Genomic DNA, 27,766 nt, shown 5'->3' on the forward strand with positions numbered 1-27,766 from the left:
GAAAACTCAGGATTGTGGCTATCCACTCAAGAACATCTGACGTCATTTCCCCACACAGACACAAAGTCCTTTCAGTCGGGTGGAAGTCCTCTCTTCCTCTACCGCCATCATGGGTCGCATGCATGCTCCAGGGTAAGCTTTATTTTCTAAATTCCATGTATTTACCATTTATACAATGGGAATATATTGTGTACAAATGACATCCACATTGAAACGTCGAAATTGCCCCAGTTCCAATTCATTGGTTTGAACATGCTACCCAGCAATAAGCTAGTTGCCGCTAGCTAATGTTAGTTAGCCAACAAACTTCACTGCATTCATAATCATGTCGGATGTAAAGTCGACAAGCTAAAGGATCCACAACGCAATTTTTATCACTGGCTTATTAATGAGTTAGTCAGGCCTACGCCCTGGTTACATTTTCTTGTCGTATTGTCTAAAATAGAGCCATTGGCTAGTTAGTATTTGACAGATTTAGCTATCTCGCTATTGCCAGCTCAGTTGGTTCATTTATTTTGTAGCCAATGAATTGCACCGCACTTAACTTTTTGCAACTTTTTTACAGACACAGTTTACTTATAAATGTAATATAATTATTGTTGCAGAAAGGGCTTGTCCCAGTCGGCGTTGCCTTACAGGCGAAGTGTCCCCACTGTAAGTATAACGGTTCATCAATATTGTTGGGTCAATATTGGTCTGCTGTTTACTATACGAGTGGATGTAGGCAACTAGTGTCTACTATCTACATAAGACGGGTAAGTAAGAAGGTGACTGGACACCTACCTGTTGCAGTCCAATTTAATCAGATTTCAATCTGATCTCTCTCGGATCTCTTCTCATAGATCAAGGTGGGTGTATTCATTCGTGGCACACCGTAGCAAAACGTTTTGCAACGGAAACCGTTTACTCCAATTGCTTTGAAACATGACGTAAAAAGGTTTTAGTTCCGTTTCTTGGCATATTTTGGGAATATAATTATTTTGAAGCAGGGCAGCAGAGCGATGACGATTTAACTACAACTACTGTTTAAGAACATAACGCAACTCAACCGCTTTTATGTCAAGTTGCAAAGCGTTAGGGGTAAATGTTTTTCTTGACAAAACGTTTCTCTATGGTGTGCCACAAATTATTCCGCCACAAATGAGTCCGCCCCAAAGTACTGCATGTCACAGTGCAACTTGGATTATGAGTCGTTACCTGCTCCTCTTGATCAATGAGATGATATTGGAAAAGACGATGGCAGTATGTTTATTTGGGGCAGCAGGTAGTCTAGTGGTTAGTTTCTGGCGTTAGGCCAGAAACTGAAAGGTTGCTGGTTGGAATCTCTGGCCCGACTAGGTGAAAGATCTGTCATTGTGCCCTTGAGCAAGACACTTAACCCTAATTGCTTCTGTAAGTCGCTCTGGATAAGCCCATCTGCTAAATTACTAATGTCATTTGTGCATGGTGCAAAAAAATAAATGAAATGACTCGGCGCATTTTCTGACTGCCTGGTTATCATGGGCAACTAGCCACAGGAGTTTATAAGCCACTTTCCAAAACTAGAATGAAGTATCGACAAGTTAAGTTTAATTGAAATGCTTCTGTATTTGGTGAGTATGGAGCCAATAGCAATATGTAACGGGTCTGCTCGCTGGACACTGACTCCAAACGGATATGAAAAGGTTCCTCAGTCCCGGGAGGTATTCATTAGTCGCACATTGTTGCTTTATGCTTTAGTACGGTGCGGCAAATGAAAATTATAAAAAATATGCCTAGTTCTTTAATTAAACGCTGCTTTCCAACTCCAAGCTAGGTAGCTAAAGCAGCCAGACCATTTCCAACTGCAAGCTAGGTGGCTAACGCTAAAGCAGCCAGATCATTCTATTCCAAGACTCCTACGGCAGCTTTTCATCCCAACAAACACTTTGGATTCCATTGGCCTGCTTTAGCATTAGCTTGGAGATGGAAAGCTGTTATTTATGAATAAACTAAACGTATTTTGATACATTTGATTTGCCTCTGAGTTGACGGATAATCGGGAATAGCCTATTCCGACTCAAGTCCTAGATTGAGGAACATTTTCATATCCGTTTTGGGTTGCGTGAGGTGATCATCGGCCATAATACTCTTATGGTCTTCTCTTCCAGTGGCTGAAGCTGGCCTCTGATGATGTCAAGGAACAGATCTTCAAGCTGGCCAAGAAGGGATTGACCCCCTCTCAGATTGGTAAGGTTAAGTACTCCACAGTGTAATAGGAATTAACACAAAAGTAGAGCTGACATTGATTTTTGTATTGATATTATCAATCTGGTTTAAATCAAGGAGAACACCTCCAGCACAGAATTACATAAAATGTTTAACTGGGCTCTTGGAGACAGGTGCTTTATATTGTAATTAGATTGTACAAAATGTTCTCTAAACATTTACGTTCAAGTCATTTAGCAGATGCTCTTATCTAGAGCAACTTACAGTAAGAACACTGGAAATCATGCATACAGAAAGGGGAAATGTGTAAATATGCTAAGCATTGTGTTAATCACTCTTAAAGCTGCAGTATATAACTTTTTGGGGGACATGACCAAATTCATATAGAAATGAGTTACAGATCTGTAATTGAAAGCAAGTCTTAAGAAGCAGTAGATCGGTTCCAAGTGCGCAATTTCTATTCTTCCCGTTAAGTTTCGATTTAGCGTCTTTTGGTTTTGTACATTGGCTTCAAACAGCTGAAAATACAATATTTTTGGTAATGGATAATATATTTCACAGCGGTTTCGATGGTACAATGATTCTCAACACTATACTTGCTTATTTTGTCACAAACTATTAGAATTGTAGCAGGCAGGAAATGCTGGAGCGATTTCTGCATAGTGGGTCTTTAACTGAATATCAGCTAGGCTGGTTATCTGTAGAGAATTGTCTGTTCTATAGAGTTATTACTGACTTAGCCCCCAGGTACTATTATTATTTGACTAATATTAGAGATGTCTACCAATACAGCACCAGAGACTCTTAATATATTTAAGAGTATCTGCTAAGACCTTTTTATATACCGGCGCTGTTGAGTGGAACAAATGATCACATCAACTCAAAGCCCATGTTGACCATAACGTAGTTACAAATATATAATTTTTTATCGTTTTTATTTTTTTTACCTGTATTTAACTAGGCAAGTCAGTTTAAGAACAAATTGTTATTTACAATGACGGCCAACGTGCGCCGCCCTATGGGACTCATTAAAATAAAAAACGGTCTAATCCAGTTCTGGGACCACACTGGAAATACGTCAGACGTTTTTGTGATATCCCTGTCATGTTTTTAAAATGTTACTTTTTTTTACTAGCAAATACACTGAACAAAAATATATAAACGCAACAAGATTTTGCCGAGTTACAGTTCATATACGGAAATCAGTCAATTGAAATAAATTCATTAGGCCCTAATCTATGGATTTCACATGACTGGGAATATACAGATTTGCATCTGTTGGTTACAGATGCCTGGGTCAGAAAACCAGTCAATATCTGGTATATGACCACCATTTGCCTCATGCAGCACGACACATCTCCTTCACATAAAGTTGATCGGGATGTTGATTCTGGCGTGTGGAATGTTGTAGCACTCCTCTTCAATGGCTGTACGAAGTTGCTGGATATTGGTGGGAACTAGAACATGCTGTTGTACATGTCGATCCAGGGCATCCCACACATGCTCAATGGGTGACATGTCAGGTGAGTATGCAGGAATGGGACATTTTCAACCTCCAGGAATTGTGTACAGATCCTTGCGACATGAGGCCGTGTATTATCATGCTGAACTGAAGTGGTGGCGGGGGATGAAGGGCACGACAATGGGCCTCAGGATCTCATCACGGTATCTCTGCATTCAAATTGCCGTCGATGAAATACAATTGTTTGTTGTCCATAGCTTATGCCTGCCCATTGCATAACCCCACCACCACCACCATGGGGCACTCTGTCCAATCATTGACATCTGCAAACCACATGACGCCATACACGGTCTGCCATCTTCCTGGTACAGTTGAAACCGGGATTCATCCATGAAGAGCACACTTCTCCCGCATGCCAGTGGCCATCGAAGGTGAGCATTTGTCTACTGAAGTCTGTTACGACGCCAAACTGCAGTCAGTGTGGATGACGAAAACGCAGATAAGCTTCCTTGAGTCAGTTTCTGACAATTTGTAAAGAAATTATTTAGTTGTGCAAAGCCATAATTTCAGTAGCTGTCCGGGTGGCTGGTCTCAGATGATCCCACAGGTGAAGAAGCTGGATGTGGAGGTCTTTAGCTGGCATGGTTACACGTAGTCTCCGGTTGGATGTACTGCCAAATTCTTTAAAATGACGTTGGAGGCAGCTTATGGTAGAGAAATTATTATTCAATTCTCTGGCAGTAGCTCTGCAGTCAGCTTGCCAATTGCACACTACCTCAAAACTTGAGACATCTGTGGCATTGAGTTGTGTCAAAACTGCACATTTTAGTGGCCTTTTATTGTCCTCAGCACAAGGTGCACCTGTGTAATGATCCTGCTGTCTAATCAGATTCTTGATATGCAAAACCTTTTATGCGTATTTAAAAATAAAAAATGGCATCTCATGAAACATGCATGTTGCGTTTTATATCTTTGTTCAATATAAAGTCTAGTTGTTGAGCTGGGTTTTGGCTAGCTCCGGTGCCTGTCCGTTTCTTCATAGGCAGACTGTGTTGTTGTCATGCCAAACAGACAGGCATCCAGCCTTGATTTAGGTCATTTTCTTTTGACTGCCCAGTTGACTCTGACCTTTCCTTCCTCCCCCTCTGTGTCCAGGTGTCATTCTGAGGGACTCCCACGGTGTGGCCCAGGTGCGCTTTGTCACCGGCAACAAGATTTTGAGGATCCTCAAGACCAAGGGCCTGGCCCCAGACCTCCCAGAGGACCTGTATCACCTCATCAAGAAGGCTGTGGCTGTCAGGAAGCATCTGGAGAGGAACAGAAAGGTGAGCAGGCTCACATAACATTAAAAAAATGTGTCCTTCCTTGTAGGCTAATGGCTGATCAAATATGGCTTGATTTCACAGTAAGGTCTACACTTGTTGTATTTGAAAAAGTTTGATTTGATGGGTGAAATCTAGTCATGACCGATGAGTTTTTACTTCAAGGTTTTGGAGGTTTGTTTACTTATGCTGCATTGTATTCAGAAAGCTGTCCCTTCAGGCCCTGAAGTCACTCCATCGATCTGCTAGAAGTGAACGTTATGGGGTAGAAACTACTAGACGGTGCTCTTGCCTACGTCTATGGAAGAGAAAAGGGGACACATTTTTGGGAATGAGCTACACAAGACATGTAACCAGATGTCAGGCAGGTTTTGAAAGAACCAGAATGCATGTGTTGTGTTCATTACACACACAAACATAGCATACATTTTGAAACGAAACGGGTACTACCGAAGCTTGTCCAACAAGAATGCCCAATTTTCATTTTCTGTTCCAAACGATTTGCCCCATTTCGAGTCTAATAAACAATACCCAGGTTACTGTAATGTATTTTATACATAACTTTTTCTTTGAACCAAATATTGTGTGTTGCGCTAGCTACTCTAACATCCGATAGTCAACGTGACCCACATCTCACAATCATCAAAGTAGGCCAACAGATGTAAACGTTTTTCTGTCACAAGATACTTTTGTTCATGTAGTGTATGTAGACACCTGCTCGTCAAATATCTCATTCCAAAATCATGAGCATTAATATGGAGTTGGTCACTAGAACATTCTGCCCTAGATATTGGAACGTCGCTGCGGGGACTTGCTTCCATTCAGCCACGAGCATTAGTAAGGTGTTGGTCGATTAGACCTGGCTCGCAGTCAGCGTTCCAATTCATCCCAAAGGTGTTTGATGGGGTTGAGGTCAGGGCTCTGTGCAGGCCAGTCAAGTTCTTCCACACCGATCTCGACAAACCATTTCTGTATGGACCTCGCTTTGTGCATAGGGGCATTGTCATGCTGAAACAGGAAAGGGCCTTCCCTGAAATGTTGCCACAAAGTTAGTCATCTAGAATGTCACTGTATGCTGTAGCGTTAAGATTTCCCTTCACTGGAACTAAGGCCTAGCCCGACCAATGGAAAAAACGGTATTCCTCCTCCACCAAACTTTACAGTGGGCACTATACATTCGAGCAGGTAGCGTTCTCCTGGCATCCTCCAAACCCATTGCTTGGCATTGCGCATGATCTTAGGCTTGTGTGCGGCTGCTCAACCATGGAAACCCATTATACGAAGCTCCCGATGAACCGTTATTGTGCTGATGTTGCTTCCAGAGGCAGTTTGGAACTTGTTAGTGAGTGTTGCAACTGAGGACAGACATTTTTTGTGAGCTTACAGTTGACCGGGTAGCTCTAACAGGGCAAAAATGTAATGAACTAACTTGTTAGAAAGGTGGTATCCTATGATGGTGCCACGTTGAAAGTCACTGAGCTCTCCGGTAAGGCCAATTTACTGCCAATGTTTGTCTATGGAGATTGCATGGCTGTGTGCTCAATGTTATACACCTGTCAGCAACGGTTGTGGCTGAATCCACTAATTTGAAAGGGTGTCCACATACACTATATATATATATAAATATATTATACACACACACAAAAGTATGTTGATTACAGCATATTTTGAGCCACATGGACAGCACACTCCCTTCTTGGCTGGGTGTTTTTGTACTGCATGTGGGGAGGAGTCATGTTCACACTCTTCAAGAATCGATTGTCAAGGTTTTTGTTTCTAGATATGCTAATATCTGTACCGGTGTTCTTTGCAGGACAAGGATGCCAAGTTCCGCCTGATCCTCACCGAGAGCAGGATCCACAGGCTGGCCCGTTACTATAAGACCCGGAGAGTACTTGCTCCCAACTGGAAGTAGTATGTACCCAAAACCTCTGTCAGGGAAATGTTTTACCCCTGATAAATCCCGTTATATTACTGTATCAAGCCTCTGTCTATGCCATTCATCCTGCACAATTCATTGTCCTGCTCTGTAAGAGATTAGATTTATTTTGTGCCAGAGGAACATTGGAGGTCAATTAGCAGAGTGACTGCAATGTGTCAACTCTACCAGTCACCTTCAAACAGTATGGTATAAACACTCCAACCAATGGTTTAGTTCCTGGTATTTCCAGTACTCTATTCATTTGATTCACATAGACTGATCTGGGGTCAGATATAAATGATTAGAAAGTGAAAGTCATTATTTAGGATTTTAAAGTAAAGCCTTGAAATGAAAATGTGCTTTACTGGATTTATGTTGGGTATTGAAATGCAAAGCAGTTGTGTTCTCCTCATGGTTATTTGGTGTTAAACTTTTGGTTTATTAAAGTAGAATTGTGTTTTTCTAATCATTTCCATCTGTTTCTGTTCTACAGTGAGTCATCAACAGCTTCTGCTCTGGTGGCATAATCATCACATTTTGGAGAAATAAAGAATTTGGATTCAATTATTAATTTGTCTTTATTTGAAGAGGAAATGTTTGAGAATAGTTTGTTTGGCTTTATGAAGCCCACCATTGAATAATACTAAGGCATGAAATGGATAGTGAAAGCTTCTGTCTTTGTTATTGTGCTGTCTTAAATTTAAATTCACACTGACCGAAAGAGGTAAAGGGAATTTACGGGCACTTTCAGTGCGTCACTGAAACAGAGGGCGTGTCTACAATGAGGTACTTGGGTGTAACTGACACTTACTTTGTCCAATGACATGTTTTACGACACGACTTGTTTGTCCAATCACATCATGTTATGACGACACGACTTGTTTATAGCAGGGCAGTGTCGCAATCATTTGACATTCACTCTACTAGCTACAACAAGAACGACTGAAAGTATGGCGCCACTAGTAAACATTTGAGATTTTATATAGGTCGAAAGAAATACATTCTGGTGAAAATGAAGCCTTTTCGTACAGTACGAAAACTGACGACGGAGAATAATCTATTTGTTTTAGACGAGGAATATCAGAATACGTGAGGATAATTCCTAGAATCATGGACATCGCTCAAGAAAAAATGGCATCAAGTGTTGATTTTAGGAAGGGTTCTCATCGATCTGCGATGGAGAGGTTTGGCGACGGGGGTATGGCGCTTCTACCGTGGACCAAGCACGTACTGACCGTACTGTGGGAACAACTACGGGTGTTGGTCCATGTCATTTACTACAGCTTCTTGGCAGGTAATTTGATGCAACAGAAACCTCACTGTTTATTTTGTATGTGTGGGAAATGTGGCCTTGGTCAGACTGCTAACTTGTGTTGTGTCCTGATACAGTGCGACAGTAACAGACCCAGTTTCTAAACCCAACTGTACTATCTTTGGTAACAATATATCGGTAGCTTACGTTTTAGAACACGGGCAGAATATACTAGTGACGTTACAAAGTAACAAATGCCGGATATGGAACTATTGTTGCCATAATATTGGCATATTTTTTGTTAATTGTTAAATCCATAGTCTGGTTAAATCAGGCAAAAAGAGGGGACATTTTTGGGGAATTTGATATTGTGAGCCTAATCTTTTGTTTCATTCTTTTCAGTTTTCCAAATGTTCAGGTTTGAAGTCCACCTGAGAATCACGGATGAAACTGGTCAACACGTCCAGCACATGACCACGGCATCAAATCCAGCCGAATCCTTCCTCTTCTCCTCATTGTTTGACAGTGAAGAAAGTGTCATGCTTGCTGGCTCTAACCCCCTATCGAATTTCTGTGGGGACGTGGGTGATTCTTTCTCTGGGAATTCCCACGCAGGGTCCCTTCTGTCCAGCCTAAGGGCTGAGGAGCTGTGCTGCGGATTGGTGGACGACTTTGTGTCCCGTGCCGCAATGGATAGCGAAGATGGACTTTGCCTTGGACTCCACCCCAGCTGGAAACTGGGCTTTCCAGGTGACTGGAACCTGTTTATGAGCAGCACTGACAGCAGCTCCAGCTCAGATGAAATGTGTTGCAAGAACAAGGAGAAAGTGTTTGACTTCAAACCCAGACATGACACCACTGAAGATGATATGGATCTTAACTGGGGAAAGGAGGTTGACCAAAACATGGGTGAGTTTGAGAGCGAGGACAATAAAGCACTTTGGGAGTCCTTGTCCATCTCCAGCGACCCCTACAACCCTTTATCTTTCTCCGCCTGCATTTCAAGCTGCTCCAATATGGGGGAAACAAAAAATGAAGATTGTGTTAGGAGCCGCCTCGAATGTAACTTATCCAGCAGGCCCGGCGAAGAACTTCAAGATACCTGCGGTGGCGTGAACTTCTGGAGCAGCCGTTCAGATAGTGAAAGCAGCTGGGGCAGTTCTGAAGGTTCGTGCGCAGCAGACCTGGACAAAGAGGAGAGTGAGAGGCTCTGGGAGCTCTTCACCAGCCCCACTGACCCATATAACCCCCTGTGCTTCACGGCATCTGTAGTCAGCTCAGTCCCTCACACAGACAAAACACTTACACGCTCCCAGGAGGCTGAAAGGGCCTCAGTCATGACCTCATATTCTTCTGACACAGAGAGGGAGAGCGTGGGCCATTCCTCTTCTGAGGATGATGAGGAGCAGCATCTATGGATGTCCCTCTCCCAAAACAACGTTTACCACCCTCTGAACTGCCTCCAGAGATCCCCTAAAACCACAGAACCACCTGCCTTCAGCACTAAAGACCCACTCACTCCACACAGCTGCCCCACACAGACACCACCCGGCCAGGCTAAGCAGAGAGGGACCAAAAGCCCCCAAACAACCAGGCCCACAAAGCCTTGTCTACCCAAGAGACAGCTGAAGCAACATTGCCACCCAGCTACTACACTGGTGCCCTGGAGGAGACCTGAAGCTAAAGTAACACAGAAAGACAAGGACATCCATCCTCTAAAAAAGGTTATTATAGTTCTCCATGTTCTACATCCCTCAGTCTATAGTCCTAGTTCTGTTACCACCTTAAACATAATATACCCCTATCACATCATCCATATAAACACACACAACTAAACATGGGCTAGTTACAGCTCAAACTTGATGTATTAGCTAAACATGAACACATAACAAATCCAGTTCACAATACTTTAATATTAGAAACTGAATGTTAGGATGGTAGAACCACTTATTTACTCAGAAAAACTTGGTATTAACAACCAATGTATGTGATTACAAAAAGGTCATGCCACTTATAGTATTGTTTATGGTGAGGTCAGTCAGTATGACACTTTTGCCTCATAAGCACGCACCCAAGCCCTTGTTTATGGTTGGTTAGCGACAACAGAGGTTGTCATGACTAACCCTGTCATGTGATACGAGTCAGCAGAGAGTTCAGTTCTAGTTAATTGGTGTTGTGCGAGTCAGTCTGCTGACACTCCAGTCAAATGCTCTTTTAACACAACTGGATTATAATATTTAAATGGAACTAAATCTGCCCATTCTGTTAAATTCTTCACTACAATAATGTGAGATTGAAGAAGACCTTATCTTACTCTGACACCTGTTTTGTATGTTTTAGGTGCGGTTCTCACTACTTGTTCAGGTCCACGTGATGCGTACTTGGCCCTTCGCTCGGCAGGTGTCTCGCAAAGGACCCTGGGAGGAGCTAGCCCGAGACAGAGGCCGGTTCCAAAGGAGGATCCAGGAAGCAGAGCAGACCATTGGCTACTGCTTCAGTCAGTCTCACAGAGAGAAGATCTGGGCCAATCTGCTAAGCATTTCAACATCAGCCACACCTCTGGTCCATGAGCTCTGAACATAAATGTTTTTCCATTAGACTTTTGACTGGTTGCAATGCAACATGTTTTTATGTCAATTAGAACAAAGGTGGTCCTAGGCCAATAGGATTTGGCATCAAATTTTACCCGCACTGTATCTCAACACTCAAGTGACTGTTGCACTGATTTTATATTTATTATAGTTTTTAAACTTGTATGTAATGTACTTTTGTATTCCTTACTTACTGACCCAGCAATGTAATTTATTCATGCCCTATGGAGCTTGTTTTTATTGTGAATGTTTTAAGTGTTTGAATTGTATCAGTTTTGAAATGTTCATGGTGTATTTAGAACTAATTATTGTTAGCCGATGGTATTTGTGATCATACCGTAGTTAATAAACAAAACCTTGTTTCACACCATAATCATAATGGACTGTCTATATTCATCTTAACACATTCTGAATGTTCCTAAGCAGGTTAAAGGAAGGATTCACCCACTTTGAATGTTATATAGATTTTGTGCATCTCTGAGCAGTGTAACATTCAAAGACTGAATCTTGACTTTAACATGATTAGGACTTTGGAAAAGCCACAACTAAGCATCTGCTTTTCCATGTCAATTCCGTGAAGAGTCAGGATAACTCCTGTTGGTGTGGTTATTTTACTGGAAAGCAGTGTTGTAGCACTGGGACTAGACTTGGATTCAAGTCATGTTTTTGATGACTCGTGACTCGACCAGCGGTGACTTCCTTGTCACAAAGTCTCTCTCCCTTGCATAATTCAACATTCTAGCTATAACGGCAAATGTTAGATTACACAGCAAATTTTCCAGTGTTTAAAGTAAATCATTGGTTTGTGTAAAGCCTTATTTGCATATTTCCAAGAGTACCTTGCCACAAGTAAGTTGTATTTACCCCACTGTGACTATTTGTTAGTGACAGAGCCTTAGTTGCATTCATCCATTTTCAGTCCTGTGCCCTTCACCAAGTGAGATCCTTAGCAAATATGTTATTATTCAAATTAAATTCTTAAACACAATGCAACAAGTAATATGGCCTTATTTGAGAGCCTAGTTTTGCCCTTATACAGTAGCCTGAAACTGATGGTTGCATTATGATGGCTTGCAAAATGATGGGTAATTCCTATTGGAATCCAGCCTGAGTGGGGATATCAAATATGTATTTTTATTCACCAGCATCCTGGATTCAGGACGACTGACCTCCGGGTTGGGAAGCAGTGATGGATTGTTCACGAACGAATGGGACTTTGAGGGGCCCTTTTTGGTGAACGTTGGGAACCGAATCGCATCGGTGAAAGAGCCGTTCATTTGGATCCCTGATTTCCATACTGCTACTATTGCTTTTTGAGTTTCAAACAACCATTATCTGCAAAAAAGTTACAAATTAATTATCTGAAGATTGTGAATCCTCACTGCAGAGACAGTAAATAGAGGGAGAGCACTTCATTCTGGTCCAAGCTCATTTTTGCAGTACGTAAAAAACAACCTTACATTTTTTTGCAGGCAATCTAATCATTTGACAAGGTAAAAATGGATTTGATCGTGCATTTCATGATCTGACACAATGGTGGCTTACTTTTTGGCCATTATATTGAGCTTTTCAATTTGGTCATGAATCTTGTCATAGAATTATGAGTTAGATCCTATTACTGTTTTATGTATTCTATGGTTCTAGGTGGTTAATGATGAGCCGAGTCAAATGATGCAACTCATCCAAAATACTTTTAAAATGCACATCACTAAACTTTTGTGAAGAAAATGTTATGAGACTACCTAAAGCATCTAAACTGGTACAACTATTTCAGTAACGGGTGCAATAAATCCAAGTAACAGATTGGATTAGTTTAGAAAAATGTATGTTATTTATATTTGAGTTGTAGAAGATTAATTCATCAAACAATGTACATGCAAAAACAACTAAAAATCAACCTGCAATAGAGCATGCTGGGTAATATGTTAATGATGGGTGTGGTTTTGGTTCAACTCTGGTTATTAACACCAACAATGGGGTTAATTTAACACCTGAATGAACACTAGAAGTATAACACTGAAAATCAACACTAGGTAACACTGGCCAATTTGCTGTGTAGCTACAATATTAAGAGTATATACTTTGACTCTCTTGTGTGGGGTCAACCAAACCTATATGTCTGTCATTGTATTACACAGAAGTCAGTTCATGTCAATAACTTCAATGACTAATGATATGGACTTTGGGTTGGATTCAATCTGTATCTCTGAAGTTCAGCGTTTAAGCGTGATTGAAATTTAAAGGCAACGTTCCTCTGTTAGCGGAGACTGCATTCACGGTAAACGCTGCATATGTTGGCTCAATCAGAAATTGCTTTTAAATTTCGATCATGCAATCTATAACGCTTCAGCGATACAGATTGAGTCCAGCCCTTTGTCACATTTAGATTCAATGCCTTTTGTTGGCACAGCCATTACATGTAAAACTATTAGGCTTTCTGTCTCCGCCTTAGCATTGTGGCGAAGTGCTTACAAAGCAGGCACGGTGTGGTCACCTGGGGTGTGTTCAGTGGAGTGAAAGTTCACAACGCTGGAGATAAAAATGCAATTTATAGAACTCGCATGAGTCAGTGACAGAGAATCATGTCTGTTTTAACCTACACCATACCAGGATGTCTGTATTTTCTGTATAATGTTGCACCTTCCTGAATAACTCACTGTACTCCCTTAAAAATTGTCCACAATTCACATCATAAACCTAGTCACCTATCTACACTACATGACCAAAAGTATGTGGACACCTGCTTGTCGAACATCTCATTCCAAAATCATGGGAATTAATATGGAGTTGGTCCCCCCTTTTCTGCTATAACAGCCTCCACTCTTTTGGGAAGGCTTTCCCCTAGATGTTGGACCATTGCTGCGGGACTTGCTTCCATTCAGCCTCGAGCATTAGTGAGGTTGGGCACTGATGTTTGGCAATTAGGCCTGGCTCGCAATCGGCATTCCAATTCATTCCAAAGGTGTTCGATGGGGTTGAGCTCAGGGCTCTGTGCAGGCCAGTCAAGTTCTTCCACACCAATCTCGAACAACCATTTCTATATGGACCTCGCTTTGTGCACAGGGGCATTGTCAGGAAAGGGCCTTCCCCAAACAGTTGCCACAAAGTCAGAAGCACAGAATCATCTAGAATGTCATTAACATTGTAGCGTTAAGATTTCCCTTCACTGGAACTAAAGGGCCTAGCCCGAACCATGAAAAACAGCCCCAGACCATTATTCCTCCTCCACCTAACCTTACAGTTGACACTATGCATTCGGGCAGGTAGCGTTATCCTGGCATCCGCCAAACCCAGATTTGTCCGTTGGACTGCCAGATGGTCAAGAGTGATTCATCACTCCAGAGAACGCATTTCCACTGGCGGCTAGCTTTACACCACTCCAGCCAACGCTTGGCAATGCGCATGGTGATCTTAGGCTTGTGTACGGCTGCTCAGCCATGGAAACCCATTTCATGTGCTGACATTGCTTCCAGAGGCAGTTGGAACTCGGTAGTGAGTGTTGCAACCGAGGACAGATGATTTTTACGCGTTACCCACTTCAGCACTCGGTGGTCCCGTTCTGTGAGCTGTGTGGCCTACCACTTCGCAGCTGAGCCATTTTTGCTCCTAAACATTTCCACATCAAAATAACAATAACAGCACAGTTGACCGGGGCAGCTCTAGCAGGGTAGAAATTTGATGAACTGACTTGTTAGAAAGGTGGCATCCTATGACAGTGCCACATTGAAAGTCACTGATCTCTTCAGTAAGGCCATTCTATTGCCAAAGTTTGTCTATGGAGGTTGCATGGCTTCTGTGTTCGATTTTATACACGTCAGCAACGGCTGGGCTGAAATAGCCAAATCCACAAATTTTAAGATTACTTAAATACTTTTGTATATTTAGTGTATTTTCCCCTTTCCCTCTCATTCATACCTTTATTCACTTTATTTTATGTACACACATTTCCCCCTCCTGCCCACTCGCTCCTAGATTTACTCACTCTCATTTCCAGGGAAAATACCTTTGAGACGGCATCCACCCTCAGAGAGACTGTACTGCAAGCATTGTGTAAGACAAGAGTTAAAAACAAAAGTATGATGAAATTACTTCCCTGGAGAAGAAATCAATTAGCATGTCCCCTTGACACACACACTCACACTACATGAAGCCACCAGCAGGATGGTGTAAAGGTGTGCAATTGCTGACATGACTTTGCAATGCTTCCCAGCAGGTGACTCATGTGACCGATGCTTCGGTGAAATGTTTTCCTGTTGAGTGTTTTGATGTGTTGCACTCAGTCAGCACCACACCAAACCCAGTCGTACTGCCTAATGTATCCCCCGTTGCTCTTAGATGCAGTTCTGCTGAGAAGCTTTTAAGGAGCTACAGATCCATCAGATTAGAGGATAGGCTTCCTTGTATGTCACTAATGAATGCTCAATTCTATTCTATCCTACCTTAAGTCAACTAGTCACTTAAATGAACCTTTTATCTATTGTTGCAGTGAGGTGTTGTTTTGGGTAGCAGATCGTGATGAAGATATGTAGTCCCCCGCTGCCATTCTCATGTGAGTGATGCTGAGGAAAAGAGAGTGATGCTGAGTGAGAAACAACAAGAGTGGGAGAGAGAATGACAGAGAGGATAGATAATGACATTGTCCCTCTCTTTCATTCTCTCTCCCTCTCTTGTTGTTTCTCAATCAGCACCACTCTCTTTCCTCAGCATCTCTCTCTCTTTTCCTCAGCATCTCTCTTTTCCTCAGCATCTCTCTCTCTTTTCCTCAGCATCTCTGGCTCTTATCCTCCTACCTCCCATGCATCACTCTTTCAGGGTATCTGTAGCCATGGTGGTCTTTGACCCCTGTTTCTAGGCAACGGCAGGCAACGGCGGCTCATGGCAGAGTGGTGAAAGGATTGCAGGGGATTGCAGCATGTCTGCTGCTATCGCTTCTTGCGTGGTAGAGAGGCATCTCTGGGGTCCTAATTATCCTCCTACCTCCCATGCCTGATGCAACACAGCAGAAGCTATTGTGTCTGATACAGACAGATACACAGACAGAGGCATGGGCAGGTGAACCTCATGGTGTTTTAATGTAATAAACATCAATGTATGTTGTTGCAGTGTTACATGAGGTGTCTGTTTTAGCTCAGTGACTGACATGCACTTTCCATTTTTACAAAGATAATCATTGTTTTGATAAATTATGACGCAGTTATGAACCATCATGTTTTACAATCATCTCATAGCGACCCTCACTAAATACCAGTCAGTTGACATTTAGATACTGTACCAGTCAAAAGTTTGGACACTACTCATTCAAGATTTTTCTTAATTTTGTACTATTTTCTACATTGTAGAATAACAGTGAAGACATCAAAACTATGAAATAACACATATGGAATCATGTAGTAACCAAAAAGTGTTAAACAAATCAAAATATATTTAATATTTTAGATTCTTCAAAGTAGCCATGCCTTGATGACAGCTTTGCATTCTCTCAACTAGCTTCATGAGGTAGTCACCTGGAATGCTTTTCATACAGTCTTGAAGGAGTTCTCACATATGCTGAGCACTTGTTGGCTGCTTTTTCTTCACTCTGCGGTCCAACTCATCCCAAACCATCTCAATTGGTGCGGGTGATTGTGAAGGCCAGGTCATCTGATGCAGCACTCATCACTCTCCTTCTTGGTCAAATAGCCCTTACACAGCCTGGAGGTGTGTTGGGTCATTGTCCTGTTGAAAAACAAATGATAGTCCCACTAAGCACAACCCAGATGAAATGGCGTATCGCTGCAGAATCCTGTGGTAGCCATGCTGGTTAAGTGTGCCTTGAATTCAAAATAAATCACCGACAGTGTCACCAGCAAAGCACGCCCACACCTCCTCCTCCATGCTTCATGGTGGGAGCCACACATGCAGAGATCATCCGTTGACCTACTCTGCATGAACGGATGACACGGCGGTTGGAAACAAAAAATAAAACATTTGGACTCATTAGATCAAAGGACAGATTTCCACCGGTCTAATGTCCATTGCTAGTGTTTCTTGGCCCAAGCAAGTCTCTTCTTCTTATTGGTGTCTTTTGGTAGTGGTTTCTTTGAAGCGATTCAACCAAGGCCTGATTCATGCAGCCTCCTCTGAACAGTTGATGTTGAGATGTGTTTGTTACTTGAACTCTGTGAGGTGCAATCTGAGGGGCAGTTAATTGACAATTTCTGAGGCTGGTAACTCTAATGAGCTTATCCTCTGCGGCAGAGGTAACTCTGGGTCTTCCTTTCCTGTGGCGGTCCTCATGAGAGCCAGTTTCATCATAGCGCTTGATGGTTTTTGCGACTGTACTTGAAGAAACTTTTAAAGTTCTTGAAATTTTCCGTATTGACTGACCTTCATGTCTTAAAGTAATGATTGACTGTCATTTCTCTTTGATTATTTGAGCTGTTCTTGCCATAATATGGACTTGGTATTTTACCAAATAGGGCTATCTTCTGTATACCCCCCTACCTTGTCATAACACAACTGCTTGGCTCAAACGCATTAAGAAGGAATGAAATTACACAAATTAACTTTTAACAAGGCACACCTGTTAATTGAAATGCATTCCAGGTGACTACCTCACAAAGCTGGTTGAGAGAATGCCAAGAGTGTGCAAAGCTGTCGTCAAGGTGGCTACTTTGAAGATTTGATTCCATATGTGTTATTTCATAGTTTTGATGTCTTCACTATTATTCTACAATGTAGAAAAATAAAGAAAAACCCTGGAATGAGTAGGTGTGTTCAAACTTTTGACTGGTACTGTACATCAAGAGACATAACATGGTATAACCTTTATTATAAGATTAAATGTATGTTCTAAATTGGTTGTTTTTACATTGACAGTACAGAGGCATTATCCAGAGTCCACATCTCAAAGCTGTTTCTTGTGTCTCAATCACTTTGTTCTCAACCTTGTTCTCACAGAGTTCCATCACAAAAATTCAGGCTCAGATTTCAATTGGGAGTCGCACAGCATATGTTTTCTGGCAAATGTTGACTTTATAAATTAAACGTTTAATAAGATGCATTTGATTTCCTCATCTGACATATTTTAATTCCACTGAAAGCTATTGTTAGATGATGCTATAATGTAAAGCCTTTAGAATGTGTATTTATCGCCACTTTGATATACTAATATTCTGAATTTTTTTTAACCTTTATTTAACTAGGCAAGTCGGTTAAGAACAAATTCTTATTTCCAATGACGGCCTACCAAAAGGCCTCCTACGGGGATGGGGGCTGGGATAGAAAATAAAAAATATAGGACAAAACACAGATCACGACAAGAGAGACAACACAACATTACAGTACATGAAGAGAGACCTAAGACAACAACATAGCAAGGCAACAACACATGACAACACAGCATGGTAGCAACACAACATGGTAGCAGCACAAAGCATGGTACAAACATTTTTGGGCACAGACAACAGCACAAAGGGCAAGAAGGTAGAGACAATAATACATCACGCAAAGGACCCACAACTGTCAGTAAGAGTGTCTATGATTGAGTCTTTGAATGAAGAGATTGAGATAAAACTGTCCAGTTTGTGTGTTTTTTGCAGCTCATTCCAGTCACTAGCTGCAGTGAACTGAAAAGATGAGCGACCCAGGGATGTGTGTGCTTTGGGGACCTTTAACAGAATGTGACTGGCAGAACGTTGTTGTATGTAGAGGATGAGGGCTGCAGTAGATATATCAGATAGGGGGGAGTGAGGCCTAAGAGGGTTTTATAAATAAGCATCAACCAGTGGGTCATGCGACGGGTATACAGAGATGACCAGTTTACTGAGGAGTATAGAGTGCAGTGATGTTTCCTATAAGAAGCATTGGTGGCAAATCTGATGGCCGAATGGTAAAGAACATTTAGCCGCTCGAGAGCACCCAAACCTTCCTATGTATAAATAACGTCTCCGAAATCTAGCATGGTTAGGATGGTCATCTGAATCAAGGTAAGTTTGGCAGCTGGGGTGAAAGAGGAGCGATTATGATGGAGGAAACCAAGTCTAGATTTAACTTTAGTCTGCAGCTTTGATATGTGCTGAGAGAAGGACAGTGTACCGTCTAGCCATACTCCCAAGTACTTGTATGAGGTGACTACCTCAAGCTCTAAACTCTCAGAGGTAGTAATCACACCTGTGGGGAGAGGGGCATTCTTCTTGCCAAACTATATGACCTTTGTTTTGGAGGTGTTCAGGCAGTGGCTAAGACAGCTAAGACAGCAGATGTTCTGACTTCATACAGTGCACTCTTTGAGAGAGGTAGTTAGCAAACCAGGCCAAAGACCCCTCAGAGACACCAATACTCCTTAGCCGGCCCACAAGAATGGAATGGTTTACCGTATCAAAAGCTTTGGCCAAGTCAATAAAAATAGTAGACCAACATTGTGCTACTATTAAGGGCAATGGTGACATCATTGAAGACCTTTAAGGTTGCAGTGACACATCTATAACCTGAGTGGAAACCAGATTGCATACCAGAGAAAATACTATAGACATCAAGAAAGCCAGTCAGTTCATTATTGACAAGTTTTTCCAACACTTTTGATAAACAGGGCAAAATAGAAATAGACCTATAACAGTTAGGATCAGCTTGATCTCCCCTTTTAAATAAAGGACAGACCGTGGCTGCCTTCCAAGCAATAGGAACCTCCCCAGAAAGGAGAGACAGGTTAAAAAGGTCAGAGATAGGCTTGGCGATGATAGGGGCAGCAACCTTAAAGAAGAAAGAGTCTAAACCATCTGACCCAGATGGTTTTTGGGTGCAGGTTTCAGGAGCTCCTTTAGCATCTCGGACTCAGTGACCGCCTGCAGGGAGAAACTTTGTAGCGGGGCAGGGGAAAAAGACAAATTGCATCTACATGGAGGTGGCCAAATCCTTAGCCACCTGTAGAGGGAACATTTTTGTGCTGCTCTTCTGCACCACAACCAACAACAATGTATTAATCAACAAAATCCTATGAACTTACTAAGTATTGACAAAGCGTATAGCTACACATTTATTATTGACAAATAATATTTAACTGGTAGTTTATCTATTGTCAAAATGAATATATTGCCACGACTGAATTTCTGTAGTTCAATGCTTCAATTGTCTCACTCTTCTGGCTATTTGGGTGAAATACAGTGCGGTTTCAAAATTAATATGGCAAAGTAAGCGATTCGGAATAAAATTAACAAACTTATAAAGAGGGAAAGACGTAGGAGTCCCATCCTGAATTGGTTTAGACGTGATTCTTCCTCCCCACTGGCGGTGTATAGAGAGAAATATGGTGTCTCCTATGGCCCTGGAAGAGGTGGTCTTCACTGATATATCCCTTAAACAATGTAAATTATGCTTTGGTCCTCTTATTGCTCACTATGCTTTGGTTCAATTATTGTTCACACAATCTCTGTTTGGTGCAAAATTCATAACCAATGTAACTGGGAATCAAAATGACATGCCCTTACTCCTATATTTACCAATAATGTCTTGTGATCTGAAGGGCAGTCTTTTGTATCCCTCCAATGGTCCAAATGTGGAATCCGTACCCTTGCCAGTATCATGGACTAATGGTTTTAGAATATTCCAAGATTTGAAAGACACACATTACCAGGCAAGTCCTTTTTATATATTTACAATTTATCTATGCTGGGAAACCCAACTACAGGACCATCCAATGATGGGATTTATAAATAATTTATCTGGGCTCCCGAAAGGACTGATCTCTATAATATGTAAACAACTTTTGGAAAGCTCATATTCTGAGCTAACCATTAAAATAGTATGATCCACAAATCTAAGCGAATATGAACAACCCTTTAACGTGAACAGATTATGGAATACCAAGGTAAAAAACATTACCTTGACATCCCATAATCCGAACCATCAAGTTATACATTGGACATTTGTTCACAGACTGTATTTAACACCAAGGAAATATTTTCCGATGAAATTGTCCCCAACTCCCAACTGTTCACTCTGTCCTCCAAATCAGATAAGCACATTCCTTCATATGATGTGGGAGTGCCCTGCAGTTAAATGCTTTTGGGACAAAGTTACAAAATTCATTTAGAAGGGCATGAATGTAAAATATTCAATGCTTCCCATCTACTATGTTACTTAACGCTGATAGCTCCTTGAATCTATTTATAAATCAGACGATTACTGCCGCAAAAAAGGGGACTGACAAGAAACCCTTGTTGCTGGGGGGAGGGGGGGGGGCATGGATAAAGACTTGGTCAAAAAATAAAATAATATAATAACATCAATATGCCAACATATCAAGTAGATCATCTTTGACCATAAATATATATATGCTAATTTATATAGAAAAACACTGGTGAGCTTGTTGAAATGAAAACACAGAACATCACAACGGCGAGTCACTGTTAATACATGAGTTTGAATTACTAGTCAGTATCCTCGAGCTGACAAAAATGTATGGCGGGCACTAGGCTGTTTTAACTTTGTTTTATCGATTTAAACCATACATTGACATATACAGTGTCTGACATATGGCTGGTTTCAGCTCGCTGCTGTTCTTCCAATTGTGTGCATTATACTGCCATCCAGTGGATGTAAGTGGTACTACACTGCCTAGTTTCATAAGCGTGCCTGCTAAATTTCCATTGGCTCAGAGAGGCTCATGTGATGTCGACAGCTACAAACTTTCGTGCGAGATAAGGTGAACTGCTTACTGCTCCCTCAGCCAGTAATAGATCTAGTTTTGCTTGAGAGGGCACGAGCTGTTGAGGAAGGCCTAGATTCAGTTGTAAGTGAACATTTAAGAACACAATAATACTATGCTTTCTTGAGTATATTCACAGATGGATCTAAGGACCCTAAAATAGGGAGGACAGGAGCAGCTTTTAGTGTTGCTGAGTTTAAGGTGGCAGTGGCAAAAAGAGCAACGGATCATTTATCTGTTTACACAATGGAGTTGATGGTCAAACTCTTGGCTGCAGAGTGGGTGGAGGAGGTGAGGCCAGACAGAGTAGTCATCTGCTCTGACTCCTGTGCAGCACTGATGAGCTTAAATGAATTTGTGTCTTGGAGCAGACAGGATGTATTGTACGAGGTTTTGCAGTGTTTGTATTTGGTGATAGATGGGGTATTTGTGATGTTCCTCTGAGTATCAGCTCATGTGGGAGTAGAGGGGAATGAGGAGGTGGATGTTATCGCTGAGCAGGCTCTCAAACATCCTAATGTTGAGATGGAATTGTCAATCAGTAAAGCAGAAGCCAAGGGGTTTATAAAAACAATGGTTAAAAACAAATGACAAGAGTTATGGGAAAGGGAAGACACCTGTATAAGATTCAGGGAAAGGTGGGGCAGGGAGGTCGTCAGGCCGAGAGAGAAGGAAGGGAAGTGTAGTCACATGGATGAGGCTGGAACACACAAGGCTCAATAGTACATTGAAATTGGTGGGAAACATCCAACTGGGAGGTGTGATCATTGTCAGGAGGAGATGGAGACAGTGGAACATGTTCTATTTCAGTGGCAGAAATATGTGAGAGAAAGGAAGTGATTGTTATTAGATTTGAGGAGTAATGGGGTTGAAGAGCCAGGATTAAGTGAACTGCTGGGGAAATCTTCAGGGGAGGTAGTATTTAATTATGGATTTCGTTTCCTTAGGGAGATCAGAATATTGGGTAGGATTTAGACCTTCCCCATCTCTGGTCCACACTCCAGTCAATTTGGTGGCAGTAATGCACATTAAAGTTGGTTGCCAACTGCCATAAAAAATCCACAGAAGAAGTAAATTGATCTGGTACCATTAAATGCGTCTCGACCGGGGCAATCCCACATTTTTTTATTTTATTATTTAGATGAGTTTAATAGTCACATGTACAAGGTTGCAGATGTAATTACAGGGTACAGTGAAAGTCTTGAGCTCTGAGTTCCAACAATGCAGTGAAATAAAACATTTATAATAATAAAAATAAAAAAAAGAATAAGATACATATTAACAACTCTAGCAATGATAAACCATTTCAGCTCCTCGGAGATGTGTACCAGCCTGGATCCAACTGAAGTCCACAATCAGCACCTTTGTTTTGCTGACGTTGAGGGAGAGGTTGTTTACCTGGCTGCCTACCTCCCCGTGTTGAGAATCAGTGTTGAGGAGGTGATGTTGTCTACCTTCACCACCTGGGGACGGCCCTTCAGGAAGTCCAGGATCCAGTTGCATAGGGAGGAGTTCAGTCCCAGGGCCATGAGCTTTGTGGTGAGCTTAGAGGACACTATGGTATTGAAGTCCAAGCTGTAGTTGATGAACAGCGTCCTCACATATGCATTCCCTTTGTCCAGGTGGGTAAGGGCAGTGTGCAGTGCAATGGCGATTGCATCGTCCGTGGATCTGTCAGGGCGGTAGACGAATTGGAGAGGGTTGAGTGTGTCAGGGAGGGAAGAGGTGATGTGGTCTTTGTCTAGCCTCTCGAATCACTTCATGATGATGGACGTGAGTACTACGGGTCAGTAATCATTCAGTTCAGTTACTTTCCGTTTCTTGGCACGGGGAAGATCGTGGACATCTTGAAGCAGGTGGGGATCGTCTCCATAGGACTTGACATCCGCCCCCTAGACCTCTTAAAATCTAAAATATAAGAACATTTTCAATAAATATCATATGGACACAAGTTGTACCAAGAGAAGCGCCTGGGCCCTGTGAGTTGTATGGTATATTGTCCATGTCGGTCAGAGGGAGCCAACGCTGGTGTTATGAGAATTTATGGGAATGGGATGTATTATTTTTTACAATTACGCATAGCTTCCCAATACATTTGAACAGTATAAGACAAATAATCCTTCATGTCAGGAACCCTCTGTTTGAAACAATATTTGTAAAGCACTCTAAGGGTTAATAATTATATTAATCATTTATATGATGTTTTATTTGATACAAGGTTTTTATAGGGGAAACAAATATTTTTAGGATGTATTTGGGCCTGTGCTGTGCCAATTCAGATCTGTTTTCTCCTAACAGAACTCGGCTAGGTAGAAGCTAGCCCAAGAATTTTACACACAATACCCCATAATAACAAAGTGAAAACGTGTTTAGAAATGTTTGCAAATGTATTAAAAATGAAGTACAGGATTATCTAATTGACATACAGTACTAGTAAAAAGTTTGGATACATGTACTCATTCAAGGTGTTTTCTTTATTTTTACTATTTTCTACATTGTATAACAAGAAGACATCAAAACTATGAAATAGTTGACAAAGAAGGAGAGTGATGGAGTGCTGCATCAGATCACCTGGCCTCCACAATCACTTGGCCTCCACAATCACCCGACCTCAACCCAATTGAGATGCTTTGAGATGAGTTGGAATGCAGAGTGAAGGAAAAGTAGCCAACAAGTGCTCAGCATCTGTTGGAACGAACTCCTTCAAGACTGTTGGAAAAGCATTCCAGGTGAAGCTGATTGAGAGTTTGCCAAGAGTGTGTAAAGCTGTCATCAAGGCAAAGGGTAAATACTTTGAAGAATCTAAAATATATTTTGATTTAACACTTTTTTGTTTCCTACATGATCCCATATGTATTTCATAGTTTTGATGTCTTCACTATTATTCTATATTGTAGAAAATTGTCAAAATATAGACAAACCCTTGAATGAGTAGGTGTGTCCAAACTTTTGACTGGTACTGTAAGTTTTCACACCCGAGTCAATACTTTGTAGAAGCATCTTTGGAAGTCTCTATGGGTAAGTCTCTAACAGCTTCCCACCACTGGATTGTGCAACATTTGCCCCTTATTGTTTTCACAATTCTTAAAGCTCTGTAAAATTGGTTGTTGATCATTACTAGGCAACCATTTTCAGGTCTTGCCATAGATTTTCAAGCAGATTTAAGTAAAAACTAACTCAGTCACTCAGGAACATTCACTGTTTTCTTGCTAAGCAACTCCAGTGTAGATTTGGCTTTGTGTTTTATTTTATCGTTCTGCTGAAAGGTGAATCCATCTCCTAGTGTGGAAAGCAGACTGATCCAGTTGGTGCTCTAGGATTTTACCTGTGCTTAGCTCCATTACATTTCTTTTTTATCCTGAAAAACTCCCCAGTCCTTAACAATTACAAGCATACCTATAACACTATGCAGCCACCACTATGCTTGAAAATGTGTAAAAGGAAAGGGGGTTACCAAGTCAGTCGTACAACTGAATGCATTCAACTGAAATGTGTCTTCCGCATTTAACTCAACCCCTCTGAATCAGAGAGGTGCGGAGGGCATAATTATATGTGTGGGGTACCGAGATGAGGTAGTCATTCAAAAATCATGTTGTTGACCTTGCTGTAACCCAGGCAAACCGAATCTGAGTTTTAAATGCCTCCTAAAGCGAAGCTGTCGATGAGTTGGTTGATCGGGCCCAATCCAACGGACAGACGTTAAGCTCAACTCCGCAGCCCATGAGAGACTGGACACTCTCAAGGCGTAGGAGGTCGGGGAGGCAGTGTGGCCACCCATCTATCCGAGAAGATCTGACCCAGCTATCAAACAGCTTTTCGCCGCTTGAGACAGACCTACCAGCACCGGGAGTCAGCACGGATCCTGGGTGTATACCAACACCCGCGGCCACCCAGTGGCACCCTCCTCCACAGCCACCACAGTTCAGCAGGTTTTTTCCCCCCCATCGGATTCCATCACTAGCACCATCATTGTGGGCAGCTCGATGGTGAGAGATTTTGGCCTGCCTACAGTCTGTGGACCGACTAAGGTCCACTGTCACCCAGGAGCCTGTGTCCATGACTTTCTCCTGCCTACAGTTCGTCACTCACGTAGGTTTTAACAACCTTCGTTTTAGGCGACCTTCCAGAACTGAGGGAGGACTACAATTTTTTTTTAAAGACCCTCGCTAGCACAGGGAAGATAATAATTATCTCTGGCCCCTCCCCTGCTACCAAAGGGGTTTGGAACATTTCAGCCGACTCTTTGCCCTAAATGAATACCTGAAGAAACTTTGCAACGACAGGAATGTCTCTTTTTGTGACCACTTTGGTTTGCTGTGGGAGCAACGAGCACTTTTTAAAAGAGACATGATTCACCCTAACCGCAGGGGTTCCATGATTATTTCCAGCAACATCGCAAACTGTTTTAGAGACTGACAGTCAGGGTCTTGTAGTGCTCCAGTTCTCCCTGTCAGAATGAGCAACAGAGGACTTGGAAACCACATTAACTCCTATTGAAATGGCACTATGGTTATTGTGAGTAACCTAATTTATGTTCCTTTAACTCCGCCTTCCAGTGAGTTTATACAAACTGTCGTCCTACCATTCTGATAGATTGGAGATTGTCAGAAAACGTGGTTGTTATTCTATGGGTTACCTCTAGGCAGATACCAGAGTGCCCACACTCATTGAATATGGCAATTTTAAATGTTAGAGCAATCACTTGTAAAACCTTTTTCGTGAATGACCTCATTACTGATCGCAAAGTTGATTGCATGTTTCTCACGGTCTTTAGACTGTAGCGTCTCCCCCCAGGACTACAGCTTTTCATACTCTTTTAGAGAAGGGAAAAAGGGTGGGGGAAAGGCCTCTATTTTTACTAATGCTCTCAGCTGTAATTTGGCAACTTTGGGTCTTTTGAGCATCATGCTATACTGTTTAAATGTCAGCCACCAGTGCTGGCCTGTATAGGCCACCAAAGCACTGCCCCACTTTATTTACTGATTTCTCTGAACTATTGTCCTTGAGAACTATGATAAAATCATTGTGCTGGGTGATTTTAATATTCATGTGGACAAAGAGACTGACTCCAAGGTACTTGGATTTCTGTATCTTTTGAGCTCTATGGACTTTATCCAACATGTTACTGGGCCCCCCCATAACCGCAGCCATACTCTGGACCTGATTATTACCAAGGGGTTTTCTATTGACATTTTCACTAATTGTTGATGTTGCGTTATTTGAACACCACTGTGTATTTTTTACTACCTTGTTGCCCTTAGCACCGTGTAATACTGAACACATTAAGAAATTATATCTTACCTCTGAAGTTGCTACAGATTTTGAGTGTATGAACAATACTCCATCACCTATTCTGCCTTTCTCTTGTGATGATTTTGTTGACTTAACTTTAATAGCAAATTAAGGGCAACCATTGATGCCATAGCTCCAGTAAAGTTGAAAAAGGCCACATCCAAACAGAGAGCCCCTTGGATGAGTGAGGACACTAATCAATTAAAGAGAAATTGCAGAAAGGCAGAGAGGAAGTGGAGAAAGTCAGTTGCAGGGTCCATTATGATATTCTGAGAGAGCAACTTGGCATATATAACAAGGCGATTAGAAATGCCAGACGGGCTCATTTTTCTAACTTGATCACTAATAATCCAAAATAATTATTCTCGACCATTGATGGCCTGATAAATCCTAACCCTGCAAACCTATGTGAACTTTCCTCCACATCTAAATGTGATGAGTTTGCGGCAAATTTCAGAGATAAAACATTAGGCTGGGTATCAGTCTAGCAAGACCTGATGAGAAGTTGGATGATATGTGCCCTAGCCTACCATGCAAAGGCACTATGGATTTATTTGCCTTGGTTGACACAGACATGCTCAGGAAAGTGATATCACAACTTAAGCCTTCTACCTGCCTTCTCGATCCTATCCCCACCACCTTCAAAACAGTTTTTAATTGCACATCTGAAGTGCAAGTTATTGTTAATCACTCCCTGTTCACAGGCACTTTCCCCACTGCACTAACAACTTATATGGTGAAACCCCTTCTGAAGAAAAGTAATGTAGATTCTTCAAATATTAAAAATGGTTTGGACAATCTCCAACTTTCCATTCTTAAGTAAAATTCTGGAGAAAATCGTTTTTAAAACAGCTAAATGATTAAGTGCCAACTGTATTTTCGGGCCCACCACAGCACAGAGACCACCTGAGTTAAAGTGGTAAATAATCTTAGAGCCAACATAGATGCCAAACAGCTTTCTGTCCTTGTACTCTTATATTTAAGTGCTGCATTCGACACTTGACCATGATGTTCTTCTGAACAGTCTGGAGAGGTGGGTTGGCCTCTCCGGTCCA

General features: G+C 41.7%; 2 protein-coding genes across 2 annotated transcripts; both read left to right on the forward strand.

Annotated features, from left to right (window-relative positions):
* LOC115192793 (40S ribosomal protein S13) lies at nt 1–7,459 on the forward strand. Its single transcript, XM_029751650.1, has 6 exons — nt 1–132; nt 606–654; nt 2,130–2,208; nt 4,805–4,974; nt 6,785–6,885; nt 7,386–7,459. Exons 1-6 carry the CDS (start codon nt 110–112, stop codon nt 7,417–7,419), a joined length of 456 nt encoding a protein of 151 aa, XP_029607510.1. The 5' UTR covers nt 1–109; the 3' UTR covers nt 7,420–7,459.
* Nucleotides 7,460–7,553: 94 nt separating this feature from the next.
* On the forward strand, nt 7,554–11,108 carry LOC115192792 (protein phosphatase 1 regulatory subunit 15A). Its single transcript, XM_029751649.1, has 3 exons — nt 7,554–8,186; nt 8,547–9,868; nt 10,485–11,108. The coding sequence occupies exons 1-3, from the start codon at nt 8,003–8,005 to the stop codon at nt 10,719–10,721; spliced, it is 1,743 nt and encodes a 580-aa protein (XP_029607509.1). The 5' UTR covers nt 7,554–8,002; the 3' UTR covers nt 10,722–11,108.
* Nucleotides 11,109–27,766: the final 16,658 nt, after the last annotated feature.

Source organism: Salmo trutta, chromosome 4 (genome assembly GCF_901001165.1).
Source record: "Salmo trutta chromosome 4, fSalTru1.1, whole genome shotgun sequence".
Taxonomy (NCBI): Eukaryota; Metazoa; Chordata; class Actinopteri; order Salmoniformes; family Salmonidae; genus Salmo; species Salmo trutta.